The 21,596-nt window shown below is 45.0% G+C and overlaps 1 protein-coding gene across 7 annotated transcripts in view; it reads left to right on the top strand.

Moving 5' to 3' along the window:
• CLEC16A (C-type lectin domain containing 16A) overlaps nt 1-21,596 on the top strand; it is a 57,827-nt gene that overhangs the window by 19,967 nt on the left and 16,264 nt on the right. For 5 of the 7 annotated variants that reach the window (XR_006100486.1, XM_042437407.1, XM_042437408.1 and 2 more), the window contains 8 exons: nt 810-919; nt 1,269-1,313; nt 2,285-2,335; nt 3,217-3,345; nt 4,718-4,838; nt 8,816-8,967; nt 9,439-9,643; nt 10,239-10,406. Coding sequence is in view for 6 of the 7 variants with exons in the window: in XM_042437407.1 (XP_042293341.1) it covers nt 810-919; nt 1,269-1,313; nt 2,285-2,335; nt 3,217-3,345; nt 4,718-4,838; nt 8,816-8,967; nt 9,439-9,643; nt 10,239-10,406 (981 nt within the window). In the remaining variant the exon portion in view is untranslated. Of the gene's footprint in view, nt 1-809; nt 920-1,268; nt 1,314-2,284; nt 2,336-3,216; nt 3,346-4,717; nt 4,839-8,815; nt 8,968-9,438; nt 9,644-10,238; nt 10,407-12,326; nt 12,549-21,596 lie in introns of those variants that run through there. The other 2 variants (XM_042437410.1, XM_042437409.1) reach the window with 2 other exon arrangements.

Raw genomic sequence — 21,596 nt, 5'->3', positions numbered from 1 at the left:
TGGCGCAGCTTCTGGCCTCTTGAGATGCAGGCGTCATTTAAACAGCATACCTCCAAAGTGACCCAAAGCAACTTTATTATGGCCCCAAAGTCTCCTAAATAAAACCCCAAAGGTTCCTGGTTTGCTACTAAACTGCATTTCCACTCTGAGTCTGGAAGCGTCTGGCCCTTCTTCCACAGTCAGCCAGAAAGACAGAATATTAGTCTCTTAAACTAAGAAAGAAAGAAAAATGTTTGGGAGCAGCATGGTCCTCCTTTGCCATGCCATTCCACATGCCTGCGTGGTATTCCTAGTTGCATATAGCCACAGTGACCCATGCATTTGTTGCATCCAGTTTGGATAACTGTAACACTCTGTATGTGGTGCTGCCTTTGCCAACTGCTTGGAAACTTATCAGCCTCATCCAGGGGTGAGCAAGGTTTGGCACATGGACTACATCCAGCCTTGGAGAGTGTTTTCATAACCCACAAACTTCTTCCTGGCAACAGAAAGCCTTCCATATTTTTTCCCATTTTGAAGCTGGAAGTGTTTATATTGTGGCTCTGAGTCGGATACCCTTTGGCACTTCTGCAGAAAACAGATATAAACAATGGCTTTTCCAGTTTCTCTCTGGTGTTCTAGCATTCACAGGAAAATAGTATTTTCCTGTTAGTCCTTAAACTTGACAGAATGCCAAGATCCTCCAACTTGATTGGAACTGATGTGTTCTGCCTGCGGCCCTTTAAGTTGCAATATTGTCCAACCCCACAGAACTGCAGCAATGCACCAATCTTTATCCTAACTCTCCTCCGCCTTTTCACCTTTTCCAGATGGCAAAATTCGTTTGGCCACCTTGGACCTGAGCTGCATCCTCCTCAAGCAGCTGGTGATGACTAAACATGGGAGCATTATAAAAGATGTCCACCTTGCCTGTCTGGAAGTGAGTCTTTGGGTTTCTTTTTAAAATCTCTAACCTGTTATCTTTCTCTTGTTACCTTTCTGCTGGTTTGACTCTTACTGAAAGCTGCGTCTTGGAGCCTTGTTTCACCTTAAAGCCTAACTGGTTTTGTGGAAGCACAATCTTTCATAGGTTACAGACTATTTAGTTCCAATAAAAAAAACTTTTTCATCTTCAGGGTGCCACAAAATTCCATGTTGTTTTGACCACAGCAGATTCACATGCCACCCCTTGCCCCCTTGGAGGTCTTTATTACCTCTAGAGAACAACAAACTCCCTTCTGTGGATTAGTGCCTTGAATGAGAACTGAGACTTTTCTTTTTTTGTCTAGGGTGCAAGAGAAGAAAGCGTTCACTTGGTGCGACGTTTTTATAAGGTATTGTCCTGTTTCACATTTCTCAGTCTTCCTAGTGGAAGAGAATACAGAGGGAACTAGTGGGGACTTTAATACTCTTTTGGAAGAATATCCATGGTAGCCATACAACATCCCTGGAAAGATCATTAGAGTTCAACTCTGGGCATTTGGGTATCTCTTGACAAGGGAGAAGGCCTTCACAATTATGAAACTCCTTGATCCCCATCCTGCATGGTTTAGCATAGCATAAGATCACTGTTTAATGTTAGCTCTCTCCCAACATAGAGAAACTTGCTTGAAAGTAGGGTGTGGCAGTGTTTCTGGAGCTGAGTTGGCCTTGGTTACTGTGAAGAAAGGAATTCCAATTCTGCAGCGACCATAAATGCAAGCGTACGGTTGACTCACATCTGCCTAGTCCACAAAGAGGATGCCATCCTTGTCAAAAGAAAAGACTTTCCTTGGAGAGGCTTGCGTCTTGTGGCCAGTCCTTCCAGAGTTTAACTTTCTCCTGAAGACATTTCTTAGCTGAGCACAGCTAGAGCCCCTCTGGGATGAGATGCCATGACCTGGAACTGCCTTGTGCATGAATTTGACCTTTTGCTCCCCTGTTTTGAGGCCTAGAAAACAGGAAGGGCCAGGGAAATATCCTAGTAGTCGAACTAGGCAAGTAGTCAGATCGTTTGCTTTCCTGCCAACGGGCCAAAGGCCTATTTTTGTGTTTTTTAAATTCAAGTTAGAGATACAGATATCATGCCCTTAAATGTTTGCCTGGAGAGGCTAATTGCCTGTTGCTAGATAAACTCAAATAAATTGACGCCTGTCCCAGCTGCTTCACCCCTAGTTTGGTCAAAAGCTTCACTCAAAGAATGTGGAAGAGTGCAATATGAGATGGGTTTAAGGCCCCCCTTTTTAGTGGGAGGTTGAATACTTGACTGGTTTAAGGATGTTGGTGGAGGAGGGGGAAATCATCAAACCTCTTGTTTTCTTTAAAGGGAGAAGAAATTTTTCTGGATATGTTTGAAGATGAATATAGAAGCATGACTGTAAGTCATTAGTCAATGGCGGGGTGGATAGATAGAAAAGTGACTCATCTTGGCATCTGCTGTGTCTTTAAAAAAGAATAGTAAATTATGGGACTAGTTGCTTGGGAAATTAGAGGAATTGTAGTCCAACACAAGAGCCAGAGTGGTGTAGTAGTTTGTGTGTTGGATTCTAGAAGACCCGGACTGAAATCCCAGCTCAGCTATGGAAACTCATGGGGATGGTCTTTGGCAAGTGACATTCTCTCAGCTTCAAAGAAAGATAGTGGCAAGCCGTCTCTGAACAAATCCTGCCGAGAAGCCCCTGTGATAGGATTGCCTTTGGGGGTTGTTCTAAATCAGAAACAATTGGAAGGAACTGCTTCGACAAAATCCGACACACTCTAGGTGGGGGATAGCTCAACTAGGCTCTCTGCATGTGAATGAGAGAGAGAGTTTGTGTGTAAAAGAACACACCGATATATATATGTGTTCAAAGATGCACAGATATTTTGTCCATCCTCTGAGGCTGAATTCTACAACTCTTGTTAAATCTTTAAACCGGTGTACTAATAAACATGAAAAATTATCTGTTGCTGAGATCCAGCCTTAAGAGGCTTCATAGGATGCCTAAATATGCCAAATAGAATAGCCCAGCATGCTAGATGAAATCGAAAGATTGGTGCCACAGGTGGCATGTGTCTGAGGGAACTTTGGGGATTCCAAAGCACCTGGGAACTTGATCTGGTGCAAAGGAATCTGGGGCTGCTTATTTGGTAGGGAAGTATTTTGGAGGAGCCTCTAAGCAGGAGGCTCCCCCAAAATACTTGGGGAGGAGGACAGGAGAAGTGGTTTGTTTTCTGGAGAGACTGCATTACCCACTGAGTGTGAGCTTCCTTTCCCAGCTGAAGCCCATGAATGTGGAATACTTGATGATGGATGCCTCCATTCTGCTGCCACCGGCAGGGACGCCCCTCACAGGGATTGACTTCGTGAAGCGGCTGCCCTGCGGAGATGTGGAAAGGACACGGAGGGTGGGTATTTACCATGCTGGGTATTGCTGTGTTTTCATCCTTGGCCAGAGTTAGGTCATTTCTCTTCCTCCCCTGCCCCCTTTTTTCCTCACAACATCTTCAGTACTAATTGAAGGATTCGAATCTGCCTCCTCAGGGTTCTAGTTGGACACTCTAACCATCTCATTGTACTTGCCTCTTAATCTTTGCTTTCTTGGAGCAAGGAGATAGTCACACTGGGATCACTGCCAGGGTTTTCTTTCTCTTTTCTCTCCCCCTTGATACTCTCTGAAGCCACATCTGTTGGGGGGAAAGGGGTTTGTTTGTGTGGAAGCTGCAAAAGAAGGAATGGACAGGTACATTTGAAATCTTCTTCATGCAACTGCCTTTGAGGATTAACGCATTCACTAATCTCAGAGCCAAACATTTCTGGAATTCATTTTTTACGCTAATCAGACTTGCCTCTAAAAGCAATCAGTTCCCTTCTAGGAAAAAAAAAAGATCCCGTTTCCTTTCCTAGAAGTTTGCTTGAGTGTGACTGAACCCTGTGAGATAAGAGATTAAAAAGTAATGATCTTGTAATGGGCCTGCGGAAGCAAAAACAGTTCAGAGGCAGGCTTGCTCGGTGGCCCTTCCAAGAACGTCCTGAAGACCGCAAATAGATCTTGCCACCATTTTGTTTCTTCTTTCCCACAAATAGAGCCACCATTTTGTTTCTTCTTTCCTGCAAATAGAGCCATTCCATGTACACTGAAAGGATAAAGACCTCAGGATAAGTGAGAATGCACTATCAGTACATTAAATCAGGCGCATGGATGCATCCTAACGTATCACTGAACAAAAGGAACTGAGCCAGTTTCCTTATAGGAGCTCTTTAAAGGAAGATGCCTGCGTACTGGTTGTATTACTCCCCCATTAGGGGCTTCACACTAATGGGGACAAGTGCTTTTGACCCAGCCGTTGCCTTGAGAAGCTTCCGAACATGCTTTCTTGTGTCTGATCTGGGAAGATAAGGAGAATCTGGCTTTGCAAGATGGGAGACCACCAGGAGGGAAAGCCACTGGTTTCTCCAGGAAGGGCTACGAAGTAATCCTTCCTGAGAGAAGCCCTTACTGCTTACAGCTGCTTGTCATCATGGAGAGTGCCTCTTTCCCATTGCTACACATTTGCTTTTGGGAATGAATGGTAAACTTGTTCCTTATTCAGTTTTTAGAAAGGCATAAGAAAAATGGAAATAAGACCCAGGAGTCCCTTTTTTATCTTCTTCAAGTTGCACAGGGACATTCACTGTAGTTTGACCAATGCTTTACTCACAGTTTTAAAAAGTCTTTAAAAACCAGGTGCAGTATTTCCTCCCTAGCTGAGCCTCTTTCTGTCTTCTCTTGTCTTTTAGGCCATCCGCGTCTTCTTCATGATGCGCTCTTTGTCGCTGCATCTCCAGGACGAGCTGGAGACGCAGCTGCCTTTGACCAGAGAGGAGGACTTAATTAAAACAGACGACGTCCTTGACTTGAGTGAGTAGCTGATCCGCTCTACTGCTAGGGAAGGTGGTCTGGCTTGCATTTTCCAGAAGGGCCATTGGCTCCAGACACAGCATTGCAAAGAGAGAACAGATTAAAACACGGCCTCCTCTCCTTTTCCCATCAAAAGGAGATGAACGCGCTACAAGGCTAAGGAAAAACATTGGCACACCCAAAGAGTGATCCATAGCAAAGCACAATGGAGGAGTGGTGCAAAATGGGTGTGCTCCTCATTGCAATTTTCCTTCAGTCCTCAAATCTCAAGTGTTTCAGAGAGTGAGACACCAAAAACCATCCGTGCCGCGTACTCTTCGTTACATTTGCTGTGTTTACATTCTCTTGGTCACTTTGCCCAATCACATTGCTTTGGAAATGCGGATTTGTGTTATATCGGAAATGTGCGTTTCCAAAACCATATTTCCAAACACTTAACTGAACTTATAAGTTGTTGCAGTGCTGGACATTTGGGGATGAAATGAAAAATGTTGTATTGTGGGGGGACAGAATCCTTATGGGGGGCATGCCCTCATTTTAGCACCCCCTTCCCCTGTAGCTACACTCCAGCAAAGAGGCCTATGATGCGCCGGGTTCCTAGGATTTTGCTTTGTCTCAAATGCTTATGGGGAGTGACTAGCCAGAAATGTTGACTTTTAAAAAGAGAGATTTGTGGATTTAGGAACGGGAGCACAGTATTGACTGGAGAACCATCATCTCCCACTCTTCCCCTCCAATCTCCAACATTCAAGCACTTCTTTGCCACCCAGAGCTATATTGTCATCATGGCTGCCTAGTTGGCTGGGTTTTGTTGATGGTGCAAACCAGAAGAACAGCTGCTAAACTGGACTTGAGCGAGCGATAAAGCTGGCCTGAGAAGAAAAGCCTGATTTTTCCTTCTTGGTTTGGAGTGGGGAGGGGATCCTAGTTTCCTGTTTCTGTTATGCTCTGTTTTTAGGAGGGGGAGCAATGAAAAAGCCCAGTTGTCCCACAGTTACACTAACTGGAACTGGCGAGTCCCAAAATAGCCGTGTGATATATTCTGGTAATGAATAATTGGTGTATGCTAGGAAATGTAGTGCCCTTGTTTCCATCCTGCCAAGCACAGAACGTATTAATAGAAGAATGTCTTGTGATATTTACTGTAATAATTCAGAGAAATTTATCTCGGCATAATGGGTGCTGTAGGCAGTCGAGCCGAAAAGTCTGTTCATCTGACCGGAGGAGACTTGTGGCACCACACATGTTCAGGCTGCTGCAGCTGAGTTAGAGCAGATGCTCTGGTTTTCTTTCTCACCTTTCCCCTCATGTATACAGTTTTTATGCATCCATCATAAAGGGGTGGGCAAAGTACAGACCTCCAGATGTGGCCAGACATCAACCCCTAGTATTTCTTCCCATAGGCTGTGCTGATTGGGGTTGATGGGAGTTGCAGTCCTGCTACATCTGGAAGTTTGCATTTTGCAGAAAACATGAAAACACACACGTTTTCTAAAGCTAAAGGACCCAGGGTCAGTGGTCCCCAAACTGTGCTCTTTAAGGGATTTTGGACTTCAGCTCCCAGAATTCCAGACTATTAGCCAACATGGCTGAGGCTGCCAGGAGCTGAAGTCCAAAATCTCTCGAAGAGCACAGTTTGGGGACCACTGGATTAAGAGGATGGGCAGCCGATTCAAGAGAAGTGGAAGAATGCCTTCAAAATTACTTTGTGGCATTTATGCAAAGTCATGGGTTTAGAAAGGGAGGGGAGACTGTTGTCAGTTTGCCAATGGTTTTTGGAACAGCTCCCCATTCAGAGGCAGCAGCTCCACTTTCAGATAATGCTGGAGACATATGGCCCATGCGTGGCCCCTGTTTGTGCAAGTGGGAGCAGTAGCCCAAAAAACGGCTCTTACTTATAGCTCTCTCTGCCCTGTGAACCAGGAACTATAATAATTATTGCTCCCAGCAAACCTCACCACACACCCTTTCCATACAGCATCCTCCCTCTTCTGTCTCCTGTTGACTGACAGATGCAAGGGCAGATGGTAAATCAAGGTTGCGGGGTGGGTAGGATTTGGTTTTGAGATTTTCACTTGCTGATCTCAGAATATAACAGGTTATAAGACTGCCAGCCTCTGGCACAAAATACAAAGAATGCCCAAGCCTGAAACCAAAACAGGTTTGCCATCACTGTATATCTTAGCTGTCACAGCTCAGTTTGTGATGTGTTGGCGGTGGTTCAGGACTCAAGGGTTGGCTCACAAAGTAGTGAGGATGGACTGTCAAATTGCACTTTAAGGAATAAGCCGAGGAAGTGGCGCTGGGATCACCATTGGGGCATCCTCTGAGGAAATGAAGAGACTGAAATTCCTTGTCTTCTAGGAGCTGTGTGCGCATATTTGTGTGTGTGTTTGTGTGTTTGTTCTAGCCTTGGTCCTGGCTGCAGGCTGCTTTTCATTGCTGAATTTTGAGCACACAGCTTGTAAACTAACTGGAAACCTGATTATAATGTATCTGTCAGGTATTTTATATGGATGTTCTTAAAGCAAATCAAATTGTAATATTCTTTTTTGGCTTTCAAATGGAATGGCGCTGTTTCCTGCCTATTGATTGTTTGATTGGTACCTAGCTGCCCCTGCTCCCCCTTTCTTTATTTTCAGTAATGCTCATTGATGTGGTTTAATGTCTATTCCTGTAACCTCCTTCTGTTTTATAGAACAATCACCATTGAGCTTTGGTGCATTAAAGCACTTTTTGCAGTTCGGTTGTCCATTGTGTCTTGCCAAAGCACATGCACGGTTCCCCTGCCCCCTTAGATGTTTGCAGTTGCAATGCTTATACACCAGACAGGTCATTTTCCCAGGATTTCCAGGAAATCCAAATTATTTATCGTCTGTGGAGACTAGCCATTTTCTCTTGCTGAGATTTTCCCATAGCTATAGATCCATCCCCCTTTGTGTGTGAGTGAATGAAAGACACGAGAAAAAGCTTTCTGATAGTCATTTGCACCAGCCAAGACTTTAAAACACTGTTTGTATTTTTGGTGGATCAATTTATCCTTAGATGAAGACTGAGGTGGCTCCTCCGTCTTACGGTAGATGTGGGCAAATCATTCCCAGCCAATAATGTCTCCAGTACATATATGTGTCAGAGTTTCTACTGTTGCCTTTGAGCTCCAGATGGTTCCAAACCAAGAACCTTTAAACAGCTGAATTGTCCTGGCTTCCTCCTCCAAGGAAAAGGGCTTATGCTTGATTTCTTTATAGCGTGGAAAGTGTCAAAAGGGCTGCCATGTTGGCTTTCCAGGATAAGAAGGTGATGGTTTTGAAGTACTGGCTAGCATTGCAGTCCAGTGGCATGGAGGGGTTATTTTTGTCCTTCTCAAGTTAGGTCTCACTGTTGATTCTCAGTGGATGAGTGTGTGCCTTCAGGTCTTCTGTCAATTTATAGAGACCCCATGAATTTCAAAGGGTTTTCTTAGAATACTCAGAGGTGGTTTTGCCAATTCCTTCCTCTGAAATATAGTCTCTAGCACCTGGGATTCCTTGTTGTTCTCTCAACCAAGTGCCAACCAGGGCTGACCCTGCTTAGCTTCCAAAATTAGATGGGATCTGATGGTTGGTGCCTTTTATAGGTCTTCCATGCAAGCTACTTTCGAACAGCAAAGCTCCCTTGTGATAAAGAGAAGCATTCGCTAACACAAGCAGGAGCTACTTTGGGAAATGTATAGCCTCCTCTTCCAGACCATCTTTCTTCTCGGTTTTCCAGACATTAATCTTGCTGTTCAATAACACAGAAGGGCTTTATCACCTGAACAGCAACAGGGGTTGCAGCCAGATAAAATTCACATTGTAAACATTTACAAAAATGGTTGAGAAGGGAGAGCGGTTGCACCCCAGGTGCCTTTGAAAATGTCAGATTCTAGGAAAGAGCAGCATTGCCGCAAAGGTATTCCTCCTTCCAACTCTTCTTCTCCTCTTCCTCTTCCACTTCAGATAACAGTGACTTAATTGCTTGCACTGTGATCACAAAAGACGGAGGTCAGGTCCAGAGGTTCCTGGCGGTGGATATTTACCAGATGAGTTTGGTGGAGCCAGACGTCGCCCGCTTAGGCTGGGGAGTGGTTAAATTCGCCGGTCTTCTCCAGGTGAGTGTAAAGATGGTAAGACCCATCTTTGTGCAAACCCATCCTCACGTGAAGAGAGGACAAGTCTTAACAGCAGCCTTGAAACAAGGTAGTTCCTTAGTCACTTGTCTCCCCTACCTTTTGGGATATGTATGTTACAGAACATACGATTTAAAGAGAATTCAGGATTTGACTTCAAATGGGGACTCTGTAGTTGCATCTTGTATCTTGCCTGCAGCAAGATGGCTACATCTACACTGTAGAAATAATGCCGTCTGATACTGCTTTGAAAGCTGTAGCTCCATAGTATAGAATCCTGAGAAATGTAGTTTTACAAGCTCTTTAGCCTTCTCTGACAAAGAATGTTGGTTCCTCACCAAACTACCAACCCCAAGATTCTGTAGGATGGAGGCATGGTAGTTAAAGATGCACCCTGTCTCTTCTCTTTCGAGTCTCAATCCAAATAATTTTTCTTCCTTCTTTCACCTGTAGGATATGCAGGTAACCGGTGTAGAAGATGACAGCCGGGCCCTGAATATCATCATCCACAAGCCGGCCTCCAGCCCCCATTCCAAACCTTTCCCGATCCTCCAAGCCACCTTCATTTTTTCTGACCACATCCGTTGCATCATCGCAAAGCAGCGCCTGGCCAAGGGCCGCATCCAGGCTCGGCGTATGAAAATGCAAAGGATTGCAGGTAATGCCCGATGGATAGAACCTCTTTCTTTACCGCTTGGTTTGCATCATTGATAGATGGACTGATGTCAACTGAGTTTAGTTTATTTCTGACCATGCTCTTAAAGAGCTGTGTTTGTGTCACTGGCATTTCTACAAGAGAACATCCCAGGAAAATTTCACCCTGAGGGCCATAGCCATCCATCCCTCACACTTTCTGCAACCGAATTGCCTTGCCTTGTGGTCAAGCTGCAGCTGAGCCTCTTGCTTTGGCTGCTGATATTTCACTGTTTTCAAAGGATGCTCCTCACTTCCAAAACAAGCTCCAGGATAAACGTTTGGTTGGTTTGGGGATTTTCTGAAACTCTCACCTCTGACTATCCCACACTATAAGTAATCTTTCTTTCCATCCACCATGTTAACCTATTTTGCTGCCAATTTCTCTCTCTTTGCCACTGTGAGTTTTGATTTTTAAAATCATTATCATTGGATGATATGATTTCCAGCTCTGCAGTGAACTTATATGGTTGTATTTTCAGTCATGCATAGTTCTGACCATCAGCCATTCCAGTTTCCTTGGACAATATAGAGTAAAGATGTTTTTCCCTCGAACCCAGCTCTTCTAGACCTTCCGGTCCAACCCGCCAACGAAGTGATGGGCTTTGGGCATGGCTCTGCTTCCGCTGCCCAGCACCTGCCGTTCCGCTTTTACGACCAAACCCGGCGTGGCAGCTGCGACCCTGCCGTCCAGCGCTCTGTCTTTGCTTCTGTGGACAAGGTCCCAGGTAAGACTTTGAAGCCCCAAACTACATGGGCAGTTATCAGGGATTATAGAAGCTGTGGTCAGAAAGATATCTGGGGACGCCAGGTTGCCCACTCCAATCTAAACTGATTTACAGCTTATGGTAAAACAGAGATCAGAAAGAGTCAAAAGATGCTCACAGGTGTGGAAGAAACTCTTGCAGCACTTGCTGGGTTTCCTTGAAGCCGTGAAAGTCCTTCTGTCCTCCTGCCTTAGCCACCTTTGGGTTCAGATTCATTTCATTTTGGAGTGCGCCTTCACCGTAACTATTTATATTGGCTATTAGCACTATTCTTAACCCTATATATTACACTTGTGATACTCTCAGCCCCTGAACAGTGACCTTCTAATGTTCTCTCTGTGTAATGCAGCAGGATGGGCTAATTTAAACCAAGGCTGTCTGGATTAGCAATGAAACAGACCACGTAAATCAAGTTTCCCATTTGAGCTTGCTTCAACCGTAGTTTAAACAGGGCCATTAGAGCTAAGCAGAGTAGTGTTTGGGCTGTTGTTGCAACCAGACATTGTATACCTATAGGAGGCATGTCTTTACAATTATTCCCATGTATAAGATCTTTCTAATGCCAGCATCTGTGTCAGCTTGTTAGGTATATAGAAAATGTTGACCATACTGTGAGATGTTTTCTTTCTTTCCCCTTCTTTCTCCTTCATTTCTTCCTTGAGCCAGCCCCTCTCTCACAAAAGCAGAATAGCAGACAAAGACAAAGGGCCCATGGCTAATAAGTCAAAAGCTATTGAAAGTATGGTGGATGCTGGGCAGGTTAGAACAGTTAGCTTTCACAAAGCGAAAATGAAATGCCTGTGTTTGTTTGTTGGAGTTCAGATACTCATATTTGAAATGATCAGCTGGTTCTTGGTTTACACAGAAAACTTTCCTTTAAACTCTAGATATCTCAGTAGAAGCCATGGATTTGTTTTAGGCTTTCAGTGTGTGGCTATTATACTTAGTTTACTATTAGCTAATAACTTTGTTGTTATTTAAGAGAAGCTTATTATTACCATGTTTATATAAATTGTTTTTAAAAGCAGATTTAAATCAATATCCGTTAGCAGGTCACTGTTGTTTTTTAAACCTTGGACAGTTAACTCTGCACAGTTTCTTGGCAGTAGATTCTTGGCTCTGCTTTGTAGACCCAGTTCCACATTGCTTTCACAGAAAGGTCATTCCAAAGCAGATGTTGCAATTTTTAAAACGCAGTTTAAATTAGGTTCTTCCTTGCACAGACACACACACACACACTACCACCACAATGAACTAGGACAAGTGCAAGACTCTTTGCTGCTGAATAAACAGGCCACTTTAACCCAAGGGCTGCCCAAAAGGAGAAAACACCTCAAAACACTGAGGATTTGCGCATGGGAACTGCCACAGAAAAATACCTTGTTTTTCAGAGGTGGTGGGAAGTCCCTTGGTAGGGAGAATAATTGTTTAAACCAGTGATGCTCAAAAAGTGGTGGCCCAGGGGCTGGTGCCTGGCTGGGTAAGTTTCCAGGAGAGACAGAAGCAGTTGCAGCTGTTGGGCACAAATGTGATGCCAGTCCCTGCCATACTGGGAAGGAACCCTGCCAGTCCCTCGCATTGGGTAACTTAAGAAGTACACTTGTCCCTCCATATTCACTAGGGTTAGGGGCACAAGACCCCTGTGAATATGGAAGAACCGCAAATAACAAAATCACCATGTTTTTACCCAAGAGGACCCCCCTCTAGGCATCTCTAGGTCCTCCAGGGCAAGTCTGTGGTCCATTCCCACATGAAACTCGGTGGTAAGAAAAAGCAAAGCAAAGCAAGAGTGTGTTTTCTTCAAGCGGAAAAGTTGTGGTTAAGGAATCGTGCCAAGGTCCCGAGCAGATTCATTACATGAGAGTAAATCTCTTTTGCAAGCAGGGGGACAAAGGAAGAAACTGCACAAAGGGGACCACGGCCACCACCGACACCTCAAGCTCCCTTTCTCCAGGACCAGATAAGCCAAGGCAGGTCGCTGTCGATATCGGCGCAGGATTCGGCAGAGCGGGGAAGACTAAATAAACGTGCTTATTACCGACTTGGAAAAAAAGCTCTAAACATGATGTGTAGAAAGTTGGAACAGTTAAAAGTGAAAACAAACAAACATGTTGAGCATTTATTGAAAGATTTTGGGAAGGAGGGAGGGAGAGATCCCATGTTTTGGGGAGGGGGAATCCAGAAGGAAGGGAAAGGTATAGAGCAGTGGTTCTCAACCTTCCTAATGCCACCGTGACCCTTTCATACAGTTCCTCATGTTGTGGTGACCCCCAACCAATGGTCTTGGTTCCTAAGACCATCAGAAATATGGGCTTTCTGATGGTCTTAAGCAACCCCTGTGAAAAGGGTCATTCAATCCCTAAAGGGGTCATGACCCACAGGTTAAAAACCACCAGTATGGAGGCTATGGGCAGGGACCCATTGCTATCAACACAGGATTGGACCTAGGACCTTCTGTATCCAATGCAAGAGCTTTGCCACTGAGCTAAGGTCCCCAGAACATGGATGGCCCCGAAATATTTGGTCCATGCAACCAGAGTATGGTCTCCCCTGGCTTCAAGCAGCTTTCTGCTTTGGAGATCTTTTCCATGAGCTGATAGGCAAGGGAGAAAGAGTTCCCCCTTTTATTTATTTATCTTTGACTTTCTCCCAGTACAGGATTCAAGGCAGCTAGACAAGTCAAAAAGACATGTAGGACTTAGTATTACAGGTATACAACATACACCCCTTAAAAGCTGCTGCTTTGCTGAGGATTCTCAGAATACTCGTCTTGCAGTCACTGAAATGCTTTAGAAGAGCTCTCTAGCAGCAGGTGCCTTTTTAAGGGAAAGAGTGGAGCCCAGCTGTTGGTTTTCTTTTCTTCTCCGATTGCAAAGAGGAAGCGTCTCCTTGCCTTGGCAACCGACTTATGTAATCTTACATGGAAGTCATAAATGCCACAGTAATCCCCCTGAGAGGCACTTTGGGCAGTACCTTTGCCTTGCCTGTTCTTGTGATTTCAAAAGAAAAGCAGGAGAGAGAGATATAATAAACACATGGATCCTTTTGAGTTCGGAAAAATAGCTAGTGAGGATGAGCATATTGAAAGAGTGTTATTTTCCATAGGTACCTACCCAGGCGTGGTGATGGGTGGTTATAAACTGTGGACACATTGCATAGCCTTTAGCAAAGCAGTAATAGATCCCTCTGTGCAAAATGCAGAGGTTAAGAGGCTGGTTCTGCCTCCGCTTTTCTCTGAACCTCAGGCGGGTAGTGTTTCCTTCAGAGGGTCCCTTGTGCCTTGTCCTGACCCCATCATCCCAGCAGCTGCTGTCATGGGCTCCAGGTGACACTCCTCCACCCTTTTGTTTGGCTGCATAGACATTTTGCTCTTTGCAATTTGTCAACAGCACCAGCGAGCAATAAAAACCAGCATCCCACTGAAAGGCAGCCAGTGCTTCATCCCTGCGGAGGACAGTTTTTCACATTCCAGATAAAACTGCCACCTTTGCTTTTTCAGTCTCCGGAAGCCACACTGGAACCAAAGCAGGGATTTACCTTACACATTAGTTCACAATGCTTGCAAATGCTGGTGTGCGGAGAACAGCAGAAGCTGTGGGAATCACTTACTTATTTGGTTTATTAGACATTTATTTATTTGGCAGGAAAAGCTGCTTATCCGTGAAGCTCACTAGATGATGTTCGCGTACATGTCTCAGCCTAAGCTTCACAGATTGGTTGTATGGATCCAGTGGAATGATCTCCACATACTTCACCCTAAACTTTGTAGGAAATGCAGCATATAAATGGGGTGAGCATGTAATAGGAGTTACAGGGGTGGTGGAGCTACTCTGAAGGCAGCGGATCCTGTCTGGTCTTGGAAGCAAAGCAGGGCCAGCCTTGGTTAGTACTCAGATGGGAGCCACCAAAGAAGACCAGGAGCTGTAGGGTTGATTTCAGAGCAAGGCAATGGCAAGCTTCCTCTAAGTGTCGCTTACCTGTGAAAGCCCTATTCATAGGGTTGCCATAAATCACCAGGTGACTTGAAGGTGTGCACAAACTCATACATGCAGTATCCAAAATTTGCTATCTAAGATGACCCTGGTTTTAGTGGCACCAGTGCCATTGGCGTTGAGCTCTTAAAAGAACATCCCAGTCCTCACCCCCATACTGCTGCATGTTTGAGTCTTAAAAGTTGGTTTTATTGAGATAACTCAAGGAGGAGGCCCCCGTTCGTGTCCCCCCCCCCCTGAACAATTGGAGCCAAAGAGTGGGAGATGATGCTCTTGGGCTCCGTTCCCAGCCCTGTTAATGAATGAACTCTTCTTTGGAGAGTCAGCACCGCGGTGCATTTTTATGTGAGCGAGATTTAATAAGCAATTAGAGGAAAGTTACAAGGTCTAATTGCCTGCCGTTAAATTTCTGGTTTTGAAAGCTCCCCGGGTGGCAGGTTAGGCATCACTTAAGGAGGGATTCTGGGGCTGAATCCAAGAGTGTCTTTTGTCCCCAAGATGAGACTTCTGGAATCGTTCCTGTGCAAGATATTGCTCATAAGTAACTTGGGTTTAATGGAGGAAGATGGGTAACCTCCTCCTTCTTTAGTGCAACTGGGCTTGGAGGATGCGTGCCACAGGATGTGGCTTCCCCCTCTGATAGTTCCTCTGCCCCAGAAGAAAGTCCCATTGCCCCTTTGTAGAGCATTCTCACCAATGCAAAAAACGTGAAAACACCACAAAAAATCCCATTGTTTCGGAGGCAAGGAGGAAAACTCTGCAGCTTCTTACTGTTGGCCACAAGGACAAGGCATGCAAAGATTTGCATTGGTAATACTTGTTTTATTTGACTGGGGCACATGGGCCAGCGTCCAAGGAGATCTTTAAGAAATAGTCTTGTGAACATCCAATCCATTTCTTCTCACTCCTCCTCTCCTTTCTTCTTTTGAACAAAAAAACTTGCCTCCATATTTCAGGTCAGATGTTTCTTTTGCAACAGCAGCATAGGCTTTCAAGAGCAGGTTTTACAGTGTGGCACAAAGAACTAGCCTGAGGAAATAGCCAGAAACCACCATGGACATGCAAAGATTTGCATTGGTAATACTGTGGTCGTGTGTGGCTCTTGGACATGGCACTTAGGACCATGGAGATTGAAGGGACACTACTATCCAGGAATCCACAGCTAAAGCACTCCTGAATGGTGCCCATCCCACCTCTGTTTATGCGCTTCCCTGACCCTCTGTGGCAGTCTATTCCACTGTCAGACGGCTCTTAAGATTAAGAAATTCTTTCTGTGCTTAAGTAGAATTCTCTTTGCAATTTGAATACATTCCTCAGTATCCTAGTCTCTGGAGCAGCAGGAAAAAAGCTCCATCTTCTACATGGCGTCCCTTCAGATATTTAAAGATGACTGCATCATATCACTTCTCAGTCTTCTCTTGTGAAAGCTAAACATATGCAGCTCCCTAAATAAGCCATTCCTTAGATCTTGGTGGGTTCTGGATCTTTTTATCATCTTGGCCATTCTTCTTTGGACACATTCCAGTTTGTCCATACCCTTCTTGACCTGTGGTGCCCAGAACTGGATGCAGACCTGACCAATATGGGGACTGTGGAGTGAGACTGTGAGTTCTCTCCATCTGGAGACTATGTTCCTCTTGATGCAGCCTAGAATTGCTTCCAGGAGAGCTTGAAGCTTTTTGTTCATGTTAGAATTTGCTTGGGGAGCAGTCAGAGATCTCATGGACTGGCAAGTCATATATCCAAAGTCTCTCGTGCCGTATACCATTTGGCCCTTTTGCACAATTTTGCTACCTTTCGAAGAAAAGGTGATTTGCAGCCGCATGGTTTTGGCCTGGAAGCGCTTTGCGGAAGCGAGATGTGAGTAATCTCGTCTCGGAAGTGTTCTTCTGAAAGCTGGCTTGCTCACCCTCCTTGTCGTCTTCCGTTAATCCAGGTACCGTCCTTCCTTTTATCTGCGGCTGGCGATAACTGAACTTACTGCAAATGAAAGAAAGCCGTTTCCTCCTCGTATTGTTTGAAAACTTTGAAAATGCACAGAGGATTTGTTTGAGGTTTGAACTTCCTGCTGTCAAGACTGAGTTGCCTTCCAGATCTTGACTGAAACGCCGTCTCCTGTTACGGGTACCTGGCTCTTTTAATAATTCCCATTCCTGTAAGTTGGGCAGATGTGTAGTTTATTCCTTGCCGGGAATCTCTGCTTGGATTGTGGTCTGACCTTAGACCTTCACATCCATGGGAGGCAAGAGAAGATAGCATTGCTTGTAACAAGCATTCCTGACATTGAAGAAAACCACACTTCCCTGAAGCTCAAAACGCAAGACGCTTCAGGTGCCTTCTTAGACAGAAAAACAGCTCTTTCAAATGGACACACATTTAGTTGCATTATTCATTGATTATCTGGAGTGATATTCCACTCCACTCCTGTTATCTTGAGGAGTAGACATATATGTAAATATATAAGACCAAAATTATAAGTGTCAAGGAACCTCTGCATAAAACTTAGGACATCTGTAGCTCCCAAAATGTTCATTTCTTTATTTTTAAGTCATGCAGAACCTTTAGTGGCTTCTCAGAAAACCCTGATCCATAGCGTTTCTCATGGAAAATTCAAGTAAAGCTTGCTCCAACCCTAAAAGGTGGGCCAGTGGTATCATTTCAAAGTTTCCCAATGTGGTCATAAAGCTTATTTATTTTTAAATCATGTCTTGGAGAACGCTTAGCGGTCTCTCAGGGAACCCTGATCCATCGCGTTTCTCATGCACCACTTAAGCAAAGCTGACGCCAGCCCTGAAAGGTGGGCCAGGGCTATAATTTCAAAGGTATCAATGTGGTTGAAATAAACTTTATTTCAAGCCACCCAGCAACTCTGTGGCTCAGATGAGCTCTTAGCTTTGCCTCGTAACTCATTCTCCGAACCGCTGCAGGACAGAGATTTTTCTTTGCTGGCTCTGCTTTGTCCTTTGGGCCTGTTGGGACAGTTGCGGAGAGTCCAGGCCCTTTGCTTTAACATCATTCACAAACTGTGACCCTTGCTTTTACTTTTCCCACCGGTGGCAGTCTGCCAGCCTCACTTTAGTTCACACAAATGATTAAACAAAACAATGCAAAATCACATTGCTTAAGCCTAGATATAACGGTGACTTAGTAAGAATAAGATCATAAGTCACTCTTCTTGCAAAACCTGAGTCAGTCACACCTCCCAGTAAGCGATATGCAAATATTACTAACTTGGGAAATGCTAATTTCAGCTTGCCTAAGAGCATTCAGTCAAAGATGAATCACTTGGGACAGTCACTGTGTTAGAGGTTCACTAGAGGATAAGGAGCCAAGCCCAGGCATGTGATTTTTCTGTCCTGCCGCCCATAGGCAAACGGTAATCCTAAATGTAATATTCTGCTTCCAAAGAACTTCACCAGCCTCACCTAATTTCTTTTGTTGTTGCTGTTGTTGTTGTTGTTGTGGTATCTGGTTAAATAGTTAAAGCTACTAGTCCTTAAGGCTTGCAATAGAACTTGTGTTGCAATGTCTGCAGCAAAAGAGGATGTTGAAGAGGAATGGCAGGGACTGGCGCAAAGGGCACAGACAGGTCTCCCCATTTGATCTGGATTTGGTTTTTCTCTCTCTCTCCCTCACACACACACACACATATGTAGGGCCACAATTAAACAAAATAAATTATTACATTTGACACAGAACAAGGATGGACAGTTGCACCAGTTTGGGCCTTCATCATTTCTTTCATTTGCAGGATTTTTAAGATCAATTTTGGTCTTTTTCCCCCAGAGTCTTGTGAAGGCGCTTCCTAGGACTTGAGGCAATGTAAATCATTCCATTTTGAGGGTTTTAAAAAAAAAATTGGCATGGATTTGAGGTGAAATATGCCCCCAAAATATATACAGATAGTTGAGAGGGGGGTGAGGGCATTGGGTGGGCACCAGAAAGAGGCCAGTGGGCACAAGGAGCTTTGTTGCTTGGGGAGTCTTTAAACAAAGGTTGGATTTGTTTGTTTCTTGATTTATTTATTGGATGAGTATTTTTTTTTGTCCTGGATGCTCTAATTGTGTGTTCCTGCATGGCAGGGGTTTGGGTTTGATGTCCCTTGAGGGTCCTGTGCAGAATATGAAGTGAGCTTGTTTTCTGCTGCTCCAGAGACTAGGAAGAAAACCAGTGGCTTGAAGTGAAAAGGAAAGAACATTACTCAGAACATCTGTATTGTAAGAGGTGTTGAAGAGAGGATTGGGTTGCCTTGGAGGGTGGTGGGCTCTCCTCCTTTGGAAGTCTTTATAGAGGGTGGAAGGGCATCTTTCAGGCATGCTTCAGTTGTGGACTCTTGCATGGCAGAAAGGGATTGGACTGGATTGCCCTTGGGGTCCTTTCCAATTCTGTGATTAGGAACAACTCCTTGACTGTAATAGGAATGGATTTCCTGGAAGGGTGGTGGACTTGCCTTCTTTGGAGGGCTTTAAACAGAGGCTGGATGTGCATCTCTCAGAAATTTTGGAGCATGGCGGGGTTGGAATTGGTGCCCCTTAGGGTCTCTTCCAACTCTTAAGATCCTGCGATTCTGTGTGACCCGTAGGCCTTGCCCACCCTAATGTAGACTAAGCCTTTGTTTTAGCCACCACCCAGCCTGCCAAATGTGCTCAGCTGTGGCTTGCAATCCCATGCAAACGTTCCTCAGCTACCAAAAGAGCATGGCTGTGCTTTAAGGAGAGATTATGCTTGCTTCCTTGTGCGCATGGACAGAGAGGTGCCTTTGTTTTGCCAAAATGGGTTTGACCATTTCAGCGTTTCTTTTCCCAAGTTTGAAGAGCTAGCCACTGCTTTGGGAGCAGTCAGCACAACTGCATAGATCATTGTCTCCTCTCCTCCCTGCCTCTCCACAGTTAATCCCATATTCCTCCTACTGCGGAGCAAAAAGTTGTGTTTTTATTCTTTTGGAGAGATGTCTGAAACCCAAGAGGCTTGGCCTCTTTTTACTGTCTTTTGTTTTGCAAGTTCAGAGACCCAAGCCGCTGGGTCTGCAACTCTGGCTCCTTCTTACTGGAACAGTCCATCCCTGCGGACTCAAAGAAGTGGTTTGGTTTTGGTTTCTCTTCCCTTCCTCTGTTATTGTACAGGAACGCCTGCCAAGCAAATCCCCTTTCTCCAAGTGTTGCTGAAAACAGATTTCGGCAGTCAACAGAAAAAACAAATGCGGAGACCACCAAGTCTTTTCCCCTGTGTCTGCAAGGCTTTACTCTATTCCTTTCCCTTTTCCATCCACATGTTAAGCCACCACTCTGTTTTCAAATTCAGTGCTAGGGAGACTCTTTGTGGACTAGTAACTTGCGTAAGCATTCACTTGGCGTCCACTCTTGCATCCGAAAGAGATTCCCAAGGACCTGCTAATGGCAAGGCCAGGTCTTGTGGGATTATAGTACTCGCACATACGCATTTTATGGGCATCTGTATTCCTCTTCAGCTCTTCCTTTATTTCAGAGACCCTTTCCCCCCATTTTGTCCAGTTTGCTTATCAGCAGATTTGTTGCGTCTCTTCTCTTGGCCTCTATGGTGCTTTTTCTTTTTTGAAAAGTTTTCTTAATCGACCCAAATCTTCTTCTTTTCACTGTGAACTAATGGATGGGGAAAGCTTTATGTGCCCCCAAGGTCTTCCTAAGCTGGGTGTTTATTTGACTTCTGCAGAAAAGAAACCCTGTGGTTTGTATTTAAAAGTGTGGTCTTTTCTGGCAGGCTTGGGCACTGCTTCTTGTTGCCAGTTCATACACACTCATACAGACAGAGTCTTTGTCATAGATTTCTCTTCCCTGCCATTAAAGATCACAGGCTTCCAAAGAAGCTTTAAAGTTTTCAGTTGAGCTGTCGTTTCTCAAAATGCTCCTTTTTGGCGGTACAGGTTTTATAACTGAACTTGTAAAAAATGTTCTGGAGCCGGCTTTCCCGGTCCTGGTGCCTTTGCGGTGGTCCGGACTGCAAAGCCCATCTCCTTTGTAGCCTTTGTAGTGACTCACAGAGTTGGGTCTGTGCCTCTGCAGAGCTCCCAGTCGGAAAGTTTCGATTCTTGGCCGGCGCTCCCTCCCCTTCCGTCTACTTTTGTCTACTTCTGTGTGACAAAGCCTGCGAAACATCTGCCGCCGGAGCAAGTTTCCTTCCTCCGGTTCTGTGTGTTGAGTAAATCTTTTGCTTTTCTTCACGTTTTCGGTGTCTCTCCTTTTTCCTCTCTGTTTCCTCTCCTGTTCAATAGTTGCCTTCTACTCTATGGCTCCCCTTTTTAAGTTTTGCCAAAAATGTGGCTGGAAAGTTTCTTCTTCAGGTAAACACCTCTTCTGCCTTTTTTGTTTGGGGGAGGAACATGACACAGAGCAGTGCCAGATTTGCCAGAGTTTCTGCCAGCAAACCCGCAACAGCCGAGCAAAGCGGCTGAGGGAACGATTCCCTCAAGTTTTGGACTTGTCCGCTCAGAATGAAACTTTGTTTTCTTCTTCCACGGCTGCTGCAAAACCGAAAGCACCGGAACCAGTCTCAAAGGACACTTCGGCCGGAGTAAAACCGAAGACGCTGGAGCCAGTCCCAATGGAAACCTCAGTAGCAACCTCCTCCTCCGTAATATCTTGGATGCCGGTTGAGTCTTCAGTATCAAGGGCACCGGCTCCTTCGGTATCAACTCTAACATCAGAACCATCCCGGCGGAAACACACTGACGAACGCCATTCTGAATCTGGGCAGAAAGAGCCAGCATCTCCAGTTGGCCAGACGGTGCTGTCGGAGAAGGATACTGTGCTTCCGCTTAAGCTTATGATTAAGAAGAAACCATCTGGATGTGACTCTGTGCTTTCACCTGCTGCTACTGTTGTAACAACGGTGATATCCACAGCTCCTGCTTCTGGGATAACTCTACCACCCCTTCTTACATCTTCGGTACCAGCAGCAGTGACATCGGTCACGAACGCCTCATCTACCCACTTGGTCCGAGAGACCAACGCCACCACAGAACCACATCAGTACCATTCTTCTACCAGCCAACTGTCACCGTCACATAGGAGAGAGTTGTCTCCCTGTGACCAAGAAAAGCATTCGCGTAGTCCCTCAAGATCACCCCGTCGAGACAATGGCTACCAAGAAGACTCCCCTTTCACATCGGTTCCCTCCATCCCTC

This window comes from Sceloporus undulatus, chromosome 8, assembly GCF_019175285.1.
Source record: "Sceloporus undulatus isolate JIND9_A2432 ecotype Alabama chromosome 8, SceUnd_v1.1, whole genome shotgun sequence".
NCBI lineage: Eukaryota > Metazoa > Chordata > Lepidosauria > Squamata > Phrynosomatidae > Sceloporus > Sceloporus undulatus.
This window is presented reverse-complemented; position numbering and strand designations above follow the sequence as displayed.